Source organism: Callorhinus ursinus, unplaced genomic scaffold, assembly GCF_003265705.2.
Source record: "Callorhinus ursinus isolate GAN/ISIS: 27379988/994484 unplaced genomic scaffold, GSC_fseal_2.0 scaffold21, whole genome shotgun sequence".
Taxonomy (NCBI): domain Eukaryota; kingdom Metazoa; phylum Chordata; class Mammalia; order Carnivora; family Otariidae; genus Callorhinus; species Callorhinus ursinus.
Window position 1 is genome coordinate 15,809,458 of NW_027397083.1, and position 19,521 is coordinate 15,828,978.

The 19,521-nt window shown below is 45.0% G+C and overlaps 1 protein-coding gene across 1 annotated transcript in view; it reads right to left on the reverse strand.

Annotated features, from left to right (window-relative positions):
* KIAA1549L (KIAA1549 like) overlaps positions 1 to 19,521 on the reverse strand; it is a 266,072-nt gene that overhangs the window by 103,165 nt on the left and 143,386 nt on the right. Inside the window, exons 2-7 of the mRNA XM_073904787.1 lie at positions 16,334 to 16,678; positions 12,636 to 13,253; positions 10,463 to 10,578; positions 8,078 to 8,297; positions 7,118 to 7,251; positions 494 to 656 (exon numbers count right to left, since the gene is read on the reverse strand). Coding sequence (XP_073760888.1) covers positions 494 to 656; positions 7,118 to 7,251; positions 8,078 to 8,297; positions 10,463 to 10,578; positions 12,636 to 13,253; positions 16,334 to 16,678 — 1,596 coding nt within the window. The remainder of the gene's footprint in view (positions 1 to 493; positions 657 to 7,117; positions 7,252 to 8,077; positions 8,298 to 10,462; positions 10,579 to 12,635; positions 13,254 to 16,333; positions 16,679 to 19,521) is intronic.

Here is a 19,521-nt window from a genome sequence, read left to right on the forward strand (position 1 = left end):
CTACAGCAAGGGCAAGGACCGAAGGCCGGGCAACATTTGCTGATGGCAGAAGTAGGGGAAACCATCACAGCCCAGATTGCCACAAGGACAGACGCCCTACGGGGCAGTTACTCTAAGTTCAAAGGCAGACTGCTTGGTTTCAAACCCCAGGTTCCATGTCTCATTAGTTATGTGCGAGTGAGCATCTTGTGAACCTCTTGGAACTTCAGTTTTCTCCTTTGCGAAGTGGGGCTCATTTTGTACTACCTTATAGGGTGCTTTGTGAGGATTCAGTGACGTAAGATACATGAAGGGTAAAGGCACCTAGCGAGTGCTTACTTCCAATGTGCAATAAACTTGTCATCAATTCAATCCCGGTTTATCACCAATTCCAGTTATTTTATGATAAAAGAGTGGTATGTGCACAGCACAATAAGTGTTTGTTAAATGGAGAAAGGACCCCCGGGGGTAGTGGGGCAGAGGCAGCGCCCCCATGGGGCGTGGACATACTCACGTTCGGCAATAGTGAGCGGCGGGTAGGTGAGGTAGAACCCAACCAGCTCAGCCGAGAGCTGGCGGAGGAGGCTGCTGGCGACCGTGCCGTTGAGGAAGGAACTCCGATTGCCCACCACGTACACCAAGGTGACTGTCTGGGAGGCATTGGATGTGCTCACAATCTGAATCGACACAGGAGGAAAGGGGAGGGAGACATGCCACATAAGATGAGGGTCTGTTTCATGGAGGCCGTGGGAGAAGTTTAAGCAGAAGTTGAGGGGAGAAATGAAAGGGAGGTGAAAAAGAGCAAGGAAAAGACAAGAATAACAACACTCGTCATTTATGGATTGTTCACTGCGTGCCGGTTATCATGCTCAGGGCGCATGGTCTCATTCAATCCTCACCACAGCCCTGTGAGGTGTATCCAGTTAGGACTCCATTTTACAGAGGAGGAAACTGAGGCCCAAAATGATCAAGAGACTTGCCCATGATCACACAGATAATAAGTGACGTAGCCAGGATTCGAACCCAGGCAGTCTGGCTTCAGGTTTCTAACAGGTGTGTGTTTCTTTTCCAGGGACTAAATAGCCTCAGGTTACTTTTATGGTTCTGAAAATACAAAACAGAGCATAGAAATGTTACATCTATGAGGGCTCAACTGCTCAGAGAAAGCCTGAGTTAAATTCTGGGGGAATCTTTTAGTTCCTACCCAGCTGATCACCACACTTAGGGAACAGACAGAGTGATTAAACCTGATTCCAAAAGGAATTCAGAAATATAAAATAGCCTCTTCAGAGAGTGATTACATTTCCTGTGACCTATTAAATTCAATACAGAATATGTAAATATTACTATGAGATGGTGTGGTGTTCTTAAATTTTGTTGAAGTCAGTTTCTTAGTCACTGGAAAATGCGGTTTTCTGGGTCAATATATAGACAAAAATAGCCCACGGATGAGATTTGAAAAAACAGATGCAGTAGGAAGTCATTCGATTGGGTGAGACAGTGTGGGCCTCTGTCCTGGCGTCTGCACCTCCCCCTTCCAGATTCACCTGCCACCCACCCACGCTCATTTGGTTCCGCACCCCCAGAGGCAGCCCCTTGACCACCTCACCAGGCTCCTTTCCCTCCAGCTTCAGCTAAAAGGATCTTGGGAGGATGTGGGAGAGTGGGAGGAGAGGGAGGTCGAGAATTGGTGTGTGTGTGGGAGCGACCTCTGGCTTCCCATAACTGCTCCGTCCCCTGGCCCTATCAGGCCCCAAGACTTACAGCCTCGGGTACTGTACTCGCCCTGTGGTTTCCCTAGAGCCTGCCCACACTGCTGGAAAGGGCCCCTTTTATTAGACTTTCTCCAAATTACCTTCATCTGAGTGTGCCCTCTCTTCCTATAGGGAGCTGACTGAAATCCTGTTTTTCCCAGACCTTTACGTGTTCAGACATAAATATCCCTGCAACTTTCTTTTGAAATGTTATTTTTAAGAAGATTGTCAAGAATAGCTTCTTCACATTATTTCCCACTTTTCCCCATAAGTGGAAGTTGCTATTTAATTCTCTACCACAGAGCCTATAGTCTCATGATTTATGATACACCGAGTCAACTCTTCTAGTCAACTCTTGCTCTCCTCTCTGAAAGTATTTTGGGAATGTGGTTGAGCCACAGGTATTCATGCCTCTTTCCCAGGGTACCAAAAAGAAAGGTGCTTCTTTCTGAACAATCCAAAAGACCTCTCCATACTGCCACCTAAAAAAAAATAATAACTAAAATAACTTTTCAACCATTATCTCTAGCGTGAACATTCTATTTTTTGCTTTTCAACAAAACGAAATCTCACTGGTTCCCAAAGAAGCCTACAGACCTTGCAGTATGGATACCTCTACACATACTACATTTGATCACGTAAATTGTAACTTTAAAAAAAATTGTAGCAAAATACACATACATTTTATCCTGTTAACCATTTTAAGTGTACAGCTCATTGGCATTAAGCACATTCACAGTACTGTACCACCATCACCACCATCAATTTCCAGATGAAAAAGTTCTGGAAACTGAAACTCTGTACCTATTAAGCAACTCTCCATTTCTTCCTCTCCCCAGCCCCTGGAAGCCACCATTCTACTGTGTGTCTCTATTAATTTGACAAAATTAAACACCTTTTATAAGTGGAATCCTAAAGTATTTGTCCCTTTGTGACTGGCTTATTTCACTCCGTATAATGTCCCCCAGGTTCGTCCATGTTGTAGCATGGGTCACCATTTCCTTCCTTCTTAAGGATGAAGAACAGTCCATTGTATGTATATACCACAATTCTTATCCATTCATCTGTGGATGGACACTGGGTTTGCTTCCACCTTTTGGCTAATGTGAATGATGCCGCTCTGAACGTGGGTGTACAAATATCTGTTCAAGTCCCTGCTTTTGATTCTTTTGGGTATATACCCAGAAGCAGAATTGCTAGATGTTTAATTTTTTAAGGAACCACTATACCGTTTTCCACAGAGCTACATCATTTGAGCTCACCAGCAGTGTAGAGGGTTCCAGTTTGTCCACATTCTTACCAACACTTGTTATTCTCTTTTTTTTATAATAGCCATCCTAATAGATGTGAAGTGGTTTCTCGTGGTTTTGATTTGCATTTCATGATGAGTCATATAGAGCATCTTTTTCATGTGCTTATTGATCATCTATAGATCTTCTTTGGAGAAATGTCTATTCAAGCTCTTTGCTCATTTCTTTATGGGGTTGTTATTATGTTTTTAAGTTGTACGGGTCCTTTACATATTCTAGATATTAACCCCCTATCCAATATATGATCGTCAAATATTTTCTCCTGTTCTGTGGGTTGCCTTTTGATTATTAATTGTGTCCTTTGATCCATAGAAGTGTTTGATTTTGGTGAAGTCCAATTTATCTATGTCTTCTTTTGTTGCCTATACTTTTGGTGTTATATCCAGGAAATCATAGCCAAATTCAATACCATGAAATTTTCTCCTCTATTTTCTTCTAAGAGTCTTATAGTTCTGGCTCTCATGTTTAGGTCTTTGATCCACTTTGATGTTAATTTTTGTATATGGTGTTAGATAAGGGTCCAGTTTCATTCTTTTGTTTGTGGATGTCCAGTTTTCCAATACCATTGGTTGAAAAGACTGTCTTTTCCCCCATTGAGTGGTCTTGGCACCCTTGTCAAAAATCATTTGACCATATATGCAAAGATTTACTGTTGCATTCTCTCTTCTGTTTCATTCGTCTATATGTCTGTCTTTATGCCAGTACCACATGGTTCTGATTATTGTAGCTCTGTAGTAAGTTTTGAAATCAGAAAGCATGAAACCTCCAGCTATGCTTTTCTTTTTCAAGATTGTTTTGGCTATTCATGGTTCCTTGAGATTCCATATGAATTCTAGGATGCATTTTTCTATCTCTGCAAAAAAAAATCACTGAGATTTTGATAGGGATTGCACAGAATCTGTAGATCGCTCTTGGCAGTACTGACATCTTAACAAAATCAAGTCTTCCAATTCATGAGCACAGATTATCTTTTTTTTTTTTTTTCTGGTCTTCTTTAGTATTCTCATTTTTTTTTTAATAGCTAAGAAAAGTGTGACCAATCTTGGTGGCTACTTAACACTAGCTTCATCAATAAGATGTTCACAGGCCTGAGACCCAGGTCATTTCAGTGTTCCCTGAAAGTCATGTCCTGTCCCCAGCAGAAGCAGCCCCTACAGGGGGCACTTTCCCACCACCCCTTTACTCTTAGTCTCCTGTGGCTTCTGACATTCTCTTACTTTCCACTCACTCATGCCATAATTCATTTAGCTAATTAGACCTAAAAAAGGCTGGCAGAATGGAAGGCTATTGTTTTGCCTACCCAACATCCATTTCTCTTTCTTCTATGAAGGAGATTTCCTCGGGGAAACATCTCTTCTCTCCAACTGGGTTCATGGGCTTTGTTAGGGTGGGGCTTCCCCAAGTTCTAGGAGTAGGGATAGTCAGGCCAGTTGATTGGAACATTGTATCTCCTTGGCCACAGTTACTGCTCCAAAAATGGGCAAGTGGGTCCAATGAGAGTTAATCCCAGGATTTTTACTGGAAGGCCACCAAAAAAGGCACTTTGGTTCCGTAAGACTATGAGCAATAAGGATGAGACAAACGTGAAGGTGCCACGGGCCACCATCCCTGGGCCTGAAGATGATACCAGCCCAGGGCAAGACCAAGAGATAAAGAGAGAACTTCTCAAAGAAATCATATAAGCACCTGAACCAAACTGGGCGTGAAGAAAATATGCTGTGAACCTTTCAGTTATAGGAGCCAATTACTTTTTTTTTGCTTAAGTCTTGCGCTTGGATTCTGTCATTCACAACCAAAAAGGTCCTAATTGAGTCTACTGCAATCAAGCCCCTAATACCAATGCTATACAAGTTTTTAAAAAGTTGCTTTTTCATTGACTCTCCGAACAAATTAAATATTTATGTGGTCCAGAAAGAATCCACGGTGCCCCCCAAATTATACTTAATACATTAAATGGAAAGTTATTAATTACAAAACCAGGTCCTGCAACAAGCCCAGGAGGATGGTTAGCGTGTAGCTACATATATGCATGATATAGGGACCGAGAGGGTTCCAAAATCCAGGCAACAAATGGGTTCTGGGCTTCCTGTCAGCCATGGCAAAAAGCAAAACAGGGTTAATGAAACAATTCGCCCAATTATCCATTCATTTCAAGAGCTGCTGAAACTTCAAGAACATCTAAAATCTATTTAGATGCAATTTTCAAATTGTTATAGTTTTTTCCAAGGAAACTTTGTTACTTACTTTACAAAGTTTCATCTCATGGCCCACGACTATCAGGTAACACAAAGAGTCTTCTTAAGGCCAAAGGCAGCTTATTTATCTTGGTGTCTCTCCCAGTGCCTGATAAACAGCAGGTGCTCAATGGGCCTGTGCTTCCTGAATACAATCAGAGTATGCTCTGCCGCCAAGCCCTAACTAGAATCATGCACCTGTGAGGATCACAAATCCAATCAGAAAGAAAAAGATCTCCCACAAGGGAGCTGAGTCATACTTCTTACATAAATCTTATGTTTGTGACACGTTTTTAGATCTTAATCTAATATGAACCGAATCATAATGAGATACTTCCATATAGACTCTGGATAAATCTAGAAAAGGAAAGCTGCCCGTTCAAATTAAATTGTATGCTTTCTACATCATATTGGCTTTGCTGATAATTCACTTACGCTAAATGTCAATTTCAAAACCACTGGGTTTAATTGCAAAGGATTTCGTTCAGTAAAAACAGAGACATTGGGTTGTACAGTTAATCAGAGAAATTTGGATGAATATCATTAAAAAGCATCTGTCTTGGGGCGCCTGGGTGGCTCAGTCAATTGAGTGTTGGACTCTTGATCTCAGCTCAGGTGTTCATCTCAGGGTCACTTTTAAGCCCTACACTGGGCTCCATGCTGGGTGTGGAGCTTACTTAAAAAAGCATCCGTCTTTAGTGGGATGTTAGTTATATAATTGCAAAAAAGTGGGTCTGAGAAAAGCTTTTGATGGCATGTCTACTGTAAGTCCAGGAAACTGAAATATAGTATACCAGGAGTAGGATTTTCCCAGGAAAAATTCATGTGTTTGCCAAAAGTTCCACAGTATAGCATAGTGTATAAGATTATGGGCTTTGACTCAAGTCCTTGTTTCCTTCTTTACCAACCGTGTGACTTTCTGGAAGTTTCTTAGACTCTCAGTTCCGTCTTTGAAATGGTGATGATAATATTCAGAAGGATGTCTTGAGTATTATGTAGCAAAATATTTCTAAAACACCTAGCACAGTCCTGGCATATAGTGAGCCCCAAATATAAAATGTGTGTGTGTGTGTATGTGTGTGTGTGTGTTTAAACTAAGGTGATTGTTCATGTGGGTACCTAGAAAATAACTCAAAGCAAATCACAGGATAGGCAAATCTTGATGCGTTAGCTATTTAGAATTGACTCATTTTATGAGACATTTGATTCATTTTTATGAGACCGTATCTTATATGGTATATCTAGTTCAATTTTTAAAATAGTAAATATACTGGGGGCTCAGTCGGTTAAATGTCCAACTCTTGATTTCAGCTCAGGTCATGATCTCAGGGTCATGAGATCGAGCCCCACATCAGGCTCCGCAATGGGCATGGAGCCTGCTTGGGATTCTCTCTCCCTCTTCCTTTGCCCCTCCCCCTACTCGTGTGTGCCTGTGTATGTGTGTGTGTGTGTGTGTGTGTGTGTGCGCGCGCGCGCGCGCTCTCTCTCTCTCTAAACAAACAGACAAACAATACAAAATAAAACAAAATAGCAAATGTATTGGGAAGGCCCGAGGAAGCTTCACATGGGAAAATAAATACAAAATCCCAAACCATAGCAGGTTATAGCAAAAAGCATCCCTCCTGTCATGGCCATACCGCAGACATCCTCACCAATGCTGGGACTGACTCGACTCAGGGGCCCCAGAGTGGCATCTTCTCCTGTCTATGTGACCTGCCCTAAGTACGAAGTTATATTTACACCAGGCAGCTTTGAAACAGGAAACCAAGTCACTTCTTGCCAACATTCGCATTATACTTGGCCTCTGTCAACTACACAGTTGAAGCGCCCTCCTCCTTACCTGAATTGTCAGGTTGCTTTTGGTATTCAGGACTTTCCTCTCAGCATCCTGGAAGGCCTTCTGCAGTCTCTGTTCCATCGTCTGAGCAAACTTGCAGGACTGGATGTTGTCGGATTGGCTCACAAACTGCAGCACTAGAATGAGAGTAATAAATCAGCACTCGCCAAAGTTGTGTGTCTTAGTTCCTTGGACTTCACAGCAGTCATCTTATAAAACAGCATGATTTTATATCCGGGAAATCAGGCAAACAAGACTGACAAGGTTTGGTTGTACCTTTGGAAGTGGCTCTTAAAATGATTTGTAATAGAGAAGAATTAAAAGCATGATCAAACCTGAGGTTCCCCTTAATGGAAAAGATTTTGTGATCATTTGGTTGGACTATGCAGACATCTGCTCCAAGAATGATAAGAAACAATCAAAGAGAGATCATGCCTTCTATTTCTTTGGCGGGGGGGAGTCAATTGACCTGTATCACTAAGTTGATCGAATCTTTCAATTTCAACGGTTTCTCCACTCCTGTGGTTTGCCAACCATCTGACCAGAATCACGAGGGAGCTTGAAAGGAAGATTCCAAGGCCTTAGCTCAGAGATTCTGATTCAGGGGCATCTGAAACGTGCTGCTCCAAAGCATAGATTTTTATGGATGCTCAGCTCTTATCAGGATCCACTGGTAACACAGAAAAAAATTCAAAATACGGTGCTTGTTGCTCATAAAGTATTAATTATATAAATTGAGAAGGAAGGGTCCCATGAAGGACTATTTCTAATAAATCCAGGGTTGGAAGGTTAGGTTTCTGTGCAGGGAGCCTGAACAGTTGATTAGCAGGGCCCTTTGAGGAAGGCACACAGGACTTTAAGAGATGATAAAGCAGCTAGCACTGAAGTGTTTAAACAGGTGTCCTCTTGATAATGCCCCCGATCCCGGAATGGACAGGAATCCTTTCCTTCTGAGGTACTTGCCTGTTCTCAGCTGGAAGTAGCCTGCAGGCTGGGGGTTCCACGGGGAGGCAAGGACTGCCACCGACTGCAAGTTTGGGGTATGTTGCTTCAGATCTGCAGTGACGTTGCTGACCCCATAAACACCCAGCATTTCGATCACTACAGCAGGCAAGTACACCAGCCTCCCTTTGGTAGCATAATAACCAACGGTGACATTATGAGAATGTTCCAGAATGTCCACCTACAAAACAAAGAGACCCACAGAACTCGGTGTTTATTTCCACAGTACTTTAAGTTTTTCTTGGTATTTCTTAGAACCACAACTATTATTTAGCAGGGCTGGGGAATAAGATGTTCTCACTCAGCAAATATTCTAATAATCCTATAAAGCATATGTGGATCGGCAAGTCTCAAAATACCAGAATACAACAAAATACAATTTATTTCCAATCCCCATGGAATCGCATTAAATCTGTGGGGGTTTCCTTGATTCCTTAAATGCCTCAGTATAATCCTGTGAGCACCAACGGTCCCTGAAGAAGGCAGAGAGGAGATGGCAGGCAAAAGAGATTTCCAGAAATGAAATGCCAGGAAAGACAGCTTTCTTATAGCTCTCATTATTTATGAAAATTAAAAGGCAGAGATAATAGATGCAGTGGGGGCTTCTTCAGGACAGGGATTAGGTAGTAAATGAGGTGAATTCCTCTTCCTAAAAGCTAAGAGAAGAACTGTTCAGACTTCACTCCATTCCTGGCTTGTAAATTGGTTCAAGAATGAGGTGAGGAATGGGGATGAGCCATGGAGAGCCTCTCTTAAAACTGAGTCTTAAGAGACACCGATGCACTGACTTCTTTCTGACCCAAATGGAAGATTTTGAGGCTTTAGATTTTATTCTTATTTTGTTTTGCTTTCTTAGTGGTTTTTTTTTTTAAAGATTTATTTCTTTATTTAAGAGAAAGTGACTAAGAAAGTGGCTAAGAAAGTGACTCCCACTCCAATTCTAATGATGTTCAGGAGCAAATCTCAGTTTGGGGATTATTTTTATTTTTAGTACCTCTCTAATGCTCACTAATCATATTTTTAAACAAAAAGACTCCAGGGACATCAGCTTTGGAGCCTTCCTCAAGCAACAATGTTTAGCTTGAATTTACCAAGTCATTACCATTATTCTCACTTTTAATGATTACCTTTTATTTGTGGCAAATGATCCTGATTTCCACTCATGGCAGTACTATCAAACATCCTTTCAAAAGTTTTTAAAAATGGGCTGATTTTTAAAAATGAATTCATAACTGTCACTGTGGTCTGCGATGATACGCAGAAAAGGTGAACACTGAAGGTAGTTTTTCAACTTTCAAGTAAAGTTTCTGATACAGAAACCACAGATGCTTTTCATGAAATGCATTTCTTTTTCTTTTCTCAGAATTATATAAAAGGGATTGACAGGGGCGCCGGGGTGGCTCAGTCCGTTGAGCATCTGACTCTTGGTTTCAGCTCAGGTCGTGACCTCAGGGTCATGGTATCAAGCCCTGTGTCAAAGTCCATGCTCAGCTAAGAGTCTGCTTGAGATTCTCTCCCTCTCCCTCTGCTCCTCCCCACACACCCCCAAAAAAGAGATTGACAATGACCAATAAACTATGTACCGAACCTCATTCCTAGTCCTTGGTGTGGTCATGGAGACCATGAAGCTGAATGCAGCTGCAGGACAAGCCTCAAAGGAAAAGAGCCAGAGCAGTATTTTTAAAGTGGTGAAAATGGTTGTCCACCAACTGCCAATCACATTTAGGTCTTTAAAACTTGGCATCAATCCCAAAGAGTGCAAAGGAAGGCTTCCATCACTTGGATATGCCATGGAAATCAGTTGGCAGTTGTTAAATAGTACTTGGCATTAAAGTGCTTGGGGGAAAAAATGTTTATTTCCCTGTCTGCTGCTGGCTATTGAAGCAAAGTTGGACTCAATTTACAATAATTTTTATTTATTTTTTTATTTTATTTTATTTTTTTTAAAGATTTTACAATAATTTTTAAATGCCCAGAAATAAATCACTATTTACAATGCTGAGGAAGATAAAGGGAAAAGCAATGGACAGTTCCTTGAGAATTACACCAACAATATTAAATACTTTCCCTAAACAATGGGATAAGGGGACAATTTAAAACAGTTCATCTGGGCTTGAAAAAAAAAAATAGACATAAGGCAATTAACTTCCATTTTTCCATCTCAAAATTTGACCTTTTTCTCCCCAGTCACCACACATTAGCTATTTGCCGAAATGAGGAAACATGCTACTTCTGACAAGTCCGGTTACGGTACCCAGGGAGGAGGAAAACAATCTAAACGTACTCTGGGCCCAACAGGAGGATGATGTAGACAGCTTAGTCTAATTACAAAAGTGAGGGGCTTACGTGAGCTGAGACGTCATTCTGATGGAAAGCCTTCCGTAATGCCTGCGTGAGCCCTTTGGCTACACTGAACTTCAAGGTTTCACCGATCTGCGCTCTCCTCTGGGTCAGAAAGAGAACTGTGGGACCAAACAGAAGCACGGTAGTCAGGGTAAGGCAGACTCCCTCATTACTGAGCTCCCCTCTCCTCTCCCCCTCCACCTCCTGCCAAGTTCTGAATAGAGCTCGTGAGCGCAGGTCCAACCAATGGGGGCAGTGGGCTGCGGTAGTAGCTCTGTTGGTCCTACTCAAGTACCAAGAAGGGAGGCCCTCGTATTTGTGTGACCCTAGAGGAGAGACAGCTAATATGCTGGCTGCACTTCATTTCTGACCAACGCTGCCTTCGACTTTGAAAACTGGGTTCAGCGGTGCCTGGCCCTAATGGGTCTGCAAGAAAATGCATGCAAGAAAATTCCTGCAACAGCATTCCCTGACAGCCTGCTGGTGTGCACACCCTGAGTGAGGTCCTGCAGCCTAAAACAGCCCTGAATCGGGAAGGGGCAGCCCCACACCCCACAACAGGGACAGAGAGCGGGATGGAGACCCGGGGTGGACAATAGGCACCTGTGATTAAAGGTGACAGGCACTATTTGAAGGGAAGCCTCTGATGCTATGGAAGGCCTTAGGAGGAACGTCCAGCCCGGACTTGGGCAACGGGGTGGGGTTCAGGGAAGGTTTCCTGAAGCTTCTGCTGAGTCCTGAAGGATAATAGGGAATGAGCTAGGCCAAGGGGAGAGGGACCGCCCCCACCTGCTCCCAGCAGAGAGAAGACCAAGTGCAAAGGCACAGTGGTGAGAAGCAAAGCCTCTCAGTATACATGTTTAGGCTTGGTCCTGCGGGCGACAGGAAGTGAAAGGTTTTAAGCCAAGGCATAAATTTTACAGAGTTCTGTTGCTTGCAGACTGGAGAACAGATTGGAGGGGGGGCTAGTCAAAGGCAGAGAGATAAATTTGGTTTTTGTTGCAGAAATTGAGGTGGGTGATGACAGGGTGAACCAGGGAAGGGGCAGTGGGGGGTGGAGAGAAGGGGTATTCAAGGAGTTAGAACTGAAGGGCCCCCGTGGTTGACCAGGTGTGGCTGGGCTGACAGGGGGTGATACAGAATGGGGGGAGAATGTCCCAGACTTCTGCATCTAGGTGGTTGGGGTGGCCTGCCTCTCAGAGGAGGGGGAATGGAAAACCAGATGGTATAATTTCTTGAGAAATAGAAAGTGATACTGTACTTTCTGCTATGCCTAGTTTCACAATTTCCCATTTTAGAATAGGGTACATCTCAAGATATAATTCATTTAATCCTTTGTGGGGTGAAGAGGAAGGCGGGACTCGAGCATTCAGCATTGGCATGCTCTTTCAAATAATGTGTCTAATGCTTTTTATAGCAAACACTACCACACTGTTAAAAGCAGCCTGGGCCTTCCTGCCCTGCTTGGCTGCAACAGGGGGGTGGGGGCTCGAGATAGCAGACACCACCCAACTTTCTCAAGGCCTCCTTTTCAACATCAAAAGAAATCCTGGGCACCCTCATCATGCAGCTGTACTTTTATTATCCGCTGGCTGAAAAAATACATAACAAAAGCCTTTCTGGGGGTGCCCGGGTGGCTCAGTCGGTTGAATTCTGTAGTGCTTCCAAGATTTGATATTTTACTAACCACTTCATTCATTCATGTGAGACATCCCTGATTTGTTCTATAGGCAAAACTTGCTACACGTTCGTCTTCTCAGGCCCCCTGGCAGAAATGGTTTCCCAAGGGGCCTCTGGTATCAGGACTGATCCCGGGACTAGATTCCGTGTCATACAAAGCTCCCCCCTCTCCTCTGTCACTTATGATAAGGACCAGGGGTTGTCAACCTCAGCACTGAGACATTTGGGGCTGGATTACCCTTTGCTGTAGGACTGTCCTGTGCCCTGTGGGGTTTAGCAGCATCCTGGTCTCTGTCTCATTACATGCCAGTAGCACTCCCCCTACCCTCCAAGTCGCAGACACCCCAAAATGTCTCCAGACATGGCCACAAATGCCGTCTGGGGGGAGAAGGAGCAAAACTGTCCCTGGTTAAGAACCACTCATCTCAAAGAAATCAAATAATTCTGCTATATCATTTTGCTGCTTTCAAGTAAAATCAGGACAGTGGACCCTCACCTGTCTTCACCAGGAGCTTACTGGACATCTGACACTCCAGGTTGGATGCCATTTTGCCAGTGGTGACCACGGCCGTTGACGCAGCGGGAAGAGCGGTGTCTGTATTTCCTGCTGGTGCAGGTGGCACGCGGGTGGCCCTCACTGGGGCGGTGATGGACGTCAAGGCTGCTGTGCTGGTCAGTGGGCGTGCGGTGGATGCCCTGGGCATGTCCGGGTTGGTGGGCTTTGGGAGGCCCGTGTGCATGGCTTGTGGTTTCCTGGGGAGGTGTGTTGTGGACAGCAGGCCCGAGGCGGTGCCTGGGTTGCCTTGCATGGCTGTATGAGCACTCATGGTGTGTGCTGTTCTTGCAAACATGTAGGTTGGTGTGAATGAGAAGGCTGGATGCACCGCCCCCGCTGTTGTCTTTGGGCCAGGCACCGCGCTGTTTGTGGCATTTTTAGCCAGGGCAGTGGTCCAACTGCTCTTGACTAATCCCGAGGCCATAGCTGCTGGGCTGCTGCCGGGGGCCTTGGCGACCAGGGCTGCAGACAGGACCTGTGGACTTGATTTCCCCAGGGACAACGTGGCTACTGCTGTTGTGGCTGTCGGTTCCACCCTGGACGACACTGAGGGGTTCGCTGCAAAGAGAAAAAAAGCAAAGTCTGTCTTTGGTCCGCACAGCTTGTGTCACTTGTGGTGACGGATGGATGTAACTTACAGGTCTGCTGGAGTGAAAAGTCTCTGTGCTCTGGAATTTAGGCAAAACGGCTCCTAGGTTCATTAAGTCAATTACCCATAGTGAGGATGCCACTTACAGAAACCTATGGTTGGCAAGAAGGACATTTAAATTCTGAATACAGATCTTCCTCACCTTACGATGGGGTTATGTCCTAATAAACCCATCGTAAGTTGAAAATATCATAAATCAAAAATGCATGTAATACACCTAACCTACCAAACACCATAGCTTAGCCTGGCCCACCTTCACCGTGCTCACAATACTTCCCTTAGCCTACAGTTGGGCAAAATCGTCTGACACAAGCTGATTTTATAATAAAGTGCTGAGTATCTCATGTAATTTGTGGAATACCGTACTGAAAGTTAAAGAATAGTTGTGTGGGTACAGGATGGTTGTAATTGTATCATTATTGACCCTCATAATCGTGAGGCCGACTGGGAGCTGTGACTTGCTGCCCTGCTCAGCATCACCAGAGAGGATCACACTCATCACTAGCCCAGGAAAAGATCCAGATTCAAAATTCGAAGTAGGATTTCAACTGAATGCCTATTATTTTCGCGCCGTTATAAGCTGAAAAATTGTAAGTCGAACCATTCTAAGTTGGAGACTGACTGTACTTTCAAAAAACTCAAGTCAGCAGAGGATTGAGGACATGGCTCTCTGGGGCTGCTAACTCGTTCATCATCCTCAAAGTGTGTTTCTGCTCCTTCTAAGCAAAGCTGGCTATCTGTGTTGAACTTGAAGATCCTTTGTCCACAGAAGCAGTCACACCTGTTTTGGGGGTACCGGAAAACAAACTACCTGTATGAGTGGCTGTCCATTTGTTGGGGCCCTGAGAAGCCAGCCGCACTTTGGACGGGGTCCTGAATCTGGCCCTGGTCGATAGAGGAGGAGATTCAGCTGTAGTGTGACATCTCAAGAGACTCTGGAGTGGTGGAAAAGCGCTTATCACAGGAGATGGAGAGATGTCACTGGAAATGGAGAGACTCGTATCCCTTCCATCTGAAAGCACTTCGTGCAAGTCAGCTGTGGAAGTCAGCCTTGGAGAAGTTGGAGAAAGAGCACGTGTTGGATGCACAGGCAGCTGCAGATGGGGACGAGACGCAGCATGTTGGCTTGCGGATGGGTACTCTCCAACCTCAGCTGTTTGGAAGTCTCTGGAATAGTTACTAGTTATGGACACGAAGTCTGTATGGTTTCCAACCATGGTAACCTCTGACTGTTGAATGGGCTGGTTGGGGCTTGTACGAAGGACTGGAAGCTGAATGTTAAAGCCTTCTGCAGTCACTAAATGCCCAGCAGTAGCTCTGAAATCTGAAGATTTTATTGTACTGGCAGCTGAAGTTGAACCACTGGGAGGAGGAGTTGAAGCTGAATGAGTTTCCCAACTGGTGGAGTTAATTGTGTGCCCATTTAAATCATAATTTGTTTGCTGCAGCAAGCCAGATATCATTGGCTCTATGGAGAGGGATCCAGTTTCTGTGGGAAGAGAACTCCAGAAAACATCTGTGGTTGCTGGCTTTTTCACATGTCTCATTGTTGAGAAATCATAGACCTCAGCGGAGGAGGGAAATGCTGTCACCTGCTGGGAAGTTGAGACTGGAGACTCAGAGTGGTCTACCACAGCTGCATGAGCCTCTGGGTTGATGTTGGATGAGCTGGGGGATGGGGAAATAGTCTGGGTGCTTCGTACGGAGGGCAAGGAAGGGAGAGCTAATTCTGTAGGAAGGTTTGTTCTTAGTGTTGTAATGAAAAAAGATGAAATATGATCTGTGCTGGAATCAGAGGTGAACCCATTTACAGTGTGAAGACTTGGAATCTCTTTACTTGGAAGGGTCTGGAGAGCAACTGTCAAATTTGCCTTTTCGTTTTTCTTTAAAACAGTTTTCACGCTCTCTTCTTCCCACAGGGGAAAGGCCCAAGTCGTGGAAAGAAGATCGGGGGATTTGCTTGAGAGGGGGAGGTCTGTAGCCACAGTAGGAGGGGCTCCATCGGTGCCCTCCTCTTGAGGAGTTGGCATTTGGGGCACCGTGGATGGGGAGGCATGAATCTGAAGCAGCTGGGGGAAAGTGGGAGCTGAGGGAAAGGCTGTTGCTGTGCTTTTCCATGCCCCAAGAAGGATGGCTTGCCCTCTGCTGGCAGTGGGGAGAGGCAGAGGAGAAGGCACCGATGAGGAAGCCGTGTGTTCTGCCGAAAGGACAGGCCCTTCGGAATTCTCTGGAGCTGCTGACAAATGCCGTGGGTGAGCGGAGTCATTTGCGGTAGCAGGGGCTAGCTTTCTGCTGGTTGTTTCCACTGCCACTGATTCTGCAGTCTGGAAAAGCGAAGACACAGCCTCCTGGGTCCCTGCTGCTGCGGCTGCATTCTTAGCAGTAGGCAAAGACACCCCACTGTGCACTCCTTCAGCCACCCCAGCTTCGACAGGGTGGGTGGATGTGGGCCTTGAAGCCACTTCTGACACTGACCATGAGGGAGGTCCATCTGGAAGCCGAGGAAAACTTCCAGGCACCAGGGGAGGGGGAGGCAGATGGGCCAGTTCTGCCACGGAGCTCAAAAACTCAGGTGTGGGGGAGCCCACGGAGTGAGGACCTGCTAAGCGGGGCAAGTCGGGCCGCTGCGCTGCTGAGGATCCAGAAAAACCTAGATGAGGGATGCCTATCAAATCCTGGGCATTTCTGGACCGAGTGTGGTTCATTTCACCAGCAAATGGGCTTGGGGAATTAGCTATGCTCTGACTTGAAGAGGAGCCAGGTGGAGCTGTTTGGGGGAAGAAAGGCACTTGGGTGGGTTGTTTGCCTGGTTTAGAAAAGATAATGGAATGAGGTGAGTCAGGAGGCAATGAAGAGGATGAAGGTGGAGGGAAAAATGGGAGCATGTCTGATTTTGGGGAATGTTGTGTTGAAATGGAAGGAGTCCCTACCCATACTGGCTGAGATGGGGTCGTGGACAATGAGGGGAGCATGCTGGTGTGAGGCAAACCTGACATGGAGGTTGCGTCTTTTCCCCCTTGAGGTCTCGGCTGGACCACAGACTCCGTGGAATCCTTGGAAGGCTCGAGGGAGGCGCTATGGCCACTTCCTTGGTAAGGGGAGGAAGAGAAGTCCCCGTGAGCCCTAGCTCTGCGGTGTGTCTTGGGTGGAGGTGTTCGGGGGAACTGCAGCACGCTCGTGTTGTCAGGGGCCGGTCCCAGCACATTCTGGATTCTGGCCACTGCCGAGGAAGACTGGACTTCGGAGAAAGGCCATGTTGGTGCAATCGGTAACACTTTCCCATGAGGAAATGACTCCGGGGTCGGGCTGACTGTTATCTGTAGATTGTCTATTCCTGTGAAACAAAATACCACACGATCAGACATCAGCTGGTCATCAAGTGCCTGCGGTGGAAGGTCCTGGAGAGAAGGGGTGGGCAAGGCAGACACCGCTCCCATCTCACAGAGCTGCCGCCCCAGCACAGAAGACTCATTAACTGTATTCAGACAATGACGTAATTGCACAGATGCAAATGCTGAGCTACCCTACGGGGCAGGTATGGTGAGCAACAGTCTCTGATGAAGTGATATTTGAGCAAAGATGCGGAAGATACCTGTGTATCTTAAATCTTTTTTTCTGTACCACCTACAAAGGTTGGACTGTAAAACTCACAACCTAGAAAATCAAAGATCAACGTGACCACCTGCCGTGGCCAATGACACCAAAATAAACCTCATGCAAGAAACCCAAAATGCAAAATGAAAGGATAGTATATCTGGATGCAAATGTGTTTTTAGGACCCTAAGTCTTCTCCAGCCAAATAAATGAGGTTGTCTATGCTTGGAAAGATGGCCCCAGTGACATCTTTCTCTCTCTGAAAGACAAACTATGCACATCCAATCGAGGACTGGAGACACCTCACAAGACCCAGTGTCACTACAAGCACCAACAGAGAAATCAGACTGTCAGCACCAATATTTCCCATGTAAAGCTGCAGGCAGAAAGGAAAGAAGAGAAAGGCACAAAATGGTGAGCTCCACAGGAAAGGAGGCAAGAACATAACTGAGCAGAAATCTGGAAATTTCATGCTCGGGAAGAGAAACAATCCTGCTTGACGATTCTCTGGTCTCCTTTCCATGGTTCTGCAGTGTTGATGGTGTTCATGACCACAGTAAGTGCCCTTAAGTCATATTTTAAATTAAAAGTAAAAAAAGAAAAGGTACTTCTAGAGCTTTCTCCATTACTACCTAAAAATGTTAGAACAATCTGACAGAAACAAGCCAAGGAGAACTGAAGTTAGAAAATGTGGTTTGAAGTGGAGTGGGGTGGGGAGGTGAAGACGGGTGATGTACAGGAGCAAATTTGTGTTTTAGAACAAGCATTCTGGTTATGGAGTGAAGAACAGAACAGACTGCAAAGGGGTGGGAGTGGATGACAGGAGAGACCAGAAGGAATCCCTCTGCCCCCACAGTGGTCCAAGCATGGGATGACTGGAAAGTTGTGAAAAGGAGTTGAGCCATGATAGAGGACTGAAATAGATCATCCTCTATGGACCCCTTTCAATTCTCAGATAATCTAGTCCTTTAAATATATTTGTGTTTGTATATGTGTTTTTTTTTTTTAACGGCTGCAATTTCTCCTATATGCCTCTCATTAAGAGGTGAGGTCTATGTCCCCTTCACCTGCAGCCGAGTGGGCTTGAGACCATTCAGCCAATTTCAGTGTGGCAGAAGCAATGCCATGTGGCTTCTAAGGCTACCATCACAAAAGGCCAGGCAGCTTCCACTTGGCCTCTTGGAAGGCTTGCTCTCCATATACTCCCTTACTCTCCCTCCTGGAGCTGCCACCACTCTGTGAGCAGCCCAAGCCACATGGAGAGGCCATGTGTAAGTACTGCGGTCAACAGTCCCAGCTAAGCCAAGACTCCCAGTCATCCCTGCCCATGTGAATGAAGAAGCCTCCAAGGAATTCTAGTCCCTAACCATTCAAGTCACCCTGGCTGTTTCAGTCTTCCCTCCTGAGTCCCCAAGAATCATGAAGCAGAGAGAAGCTTTCTTCACTGTGCTCTGTCTGGATTCCTGAAACCATGAGCATTATAAAATGGTTGCTATTTTACCACACCAAGCTAGGGGTGGTTTGCTATGCAGCAATAATAACTGAAACAATACAGGGTTGTGTCCCTCACTTCTGGGAAATGAATCTCTATAGCTTTAATGAGATTCTCAAAAGGATTCAGAAGCCAAAACACAGCTAAGAACTCTTCATTTCAATGAAAATTACTTCTGCTTTATACAGAAGATTTTAAAATTATGTCTATGCTAATAAATAAAATATATTTGTATTAATTGACCTAACATGGAAGGGGTAGAAAGGGAAGAAAAAATCTTGAGGGGGAAATGAGAGGTAATTTATTAAGAAGAGAAAAGTAAATTAAGAGAAGTAGGACAAAACCAAATTACAGAAAGCTTAAAACACTCAAAAAAAGGCAGTGAAGTAGAAGTGTGATACAGGTTGCATAGAGGAGTGTGTTTGACCCACTCCACAGTACTCCCATGATCCCTGTCTCTTGGCAGTCATGTCTCTGTGTGACCCCTCTTCTTGAGTATGAGCAAGACCTGTGACTTGCTTCTAACCAATATGGCAAAGGTGATGGGATATTACACTTGTGTTTATATCATCTAAGACTCAGTCTTGCTAGTAGACTTGCTGTCCTTGATGGCCTGATGAAATAAGAGGCCATACTGGGAAAGCCCATGTGGCAAAGGGCTGTAGGTAGCTTCTAGAATTGCAGGTCATCTCCAGGAACTATGAGCAGCTTCTCAGAGGTGAGGCTGGTTTCCCACTGACAGCCAGCAAGAAGCTAGGGCCTTCGATATGGAAGCAACAAGGAAATGAATTCTGCCAACAACCTGAGTGAACGCGGAAGTAGATCCTTCCCCAGCCAAGCCTCCAGATGAGAACACAGCCCAGCTGACAAGACAACTGCAGCCTTGTAACAAACCCTGTGCACAGGACCCGAAGAAGCTGTGCCCATGGAAATCGGGAAATCATGTGCATGTTATTTTGAGCCAGAAGTTTGTGGCAATCTATTATGCAGCAACAGAAAATTAAGAGAGGTAGGAAGTAAGGAGCTATGGAAGGTTATATGGTGAATGGGAGTGTAGGAAGAAGAGATGGAGCATGAAGTACCATGATTGG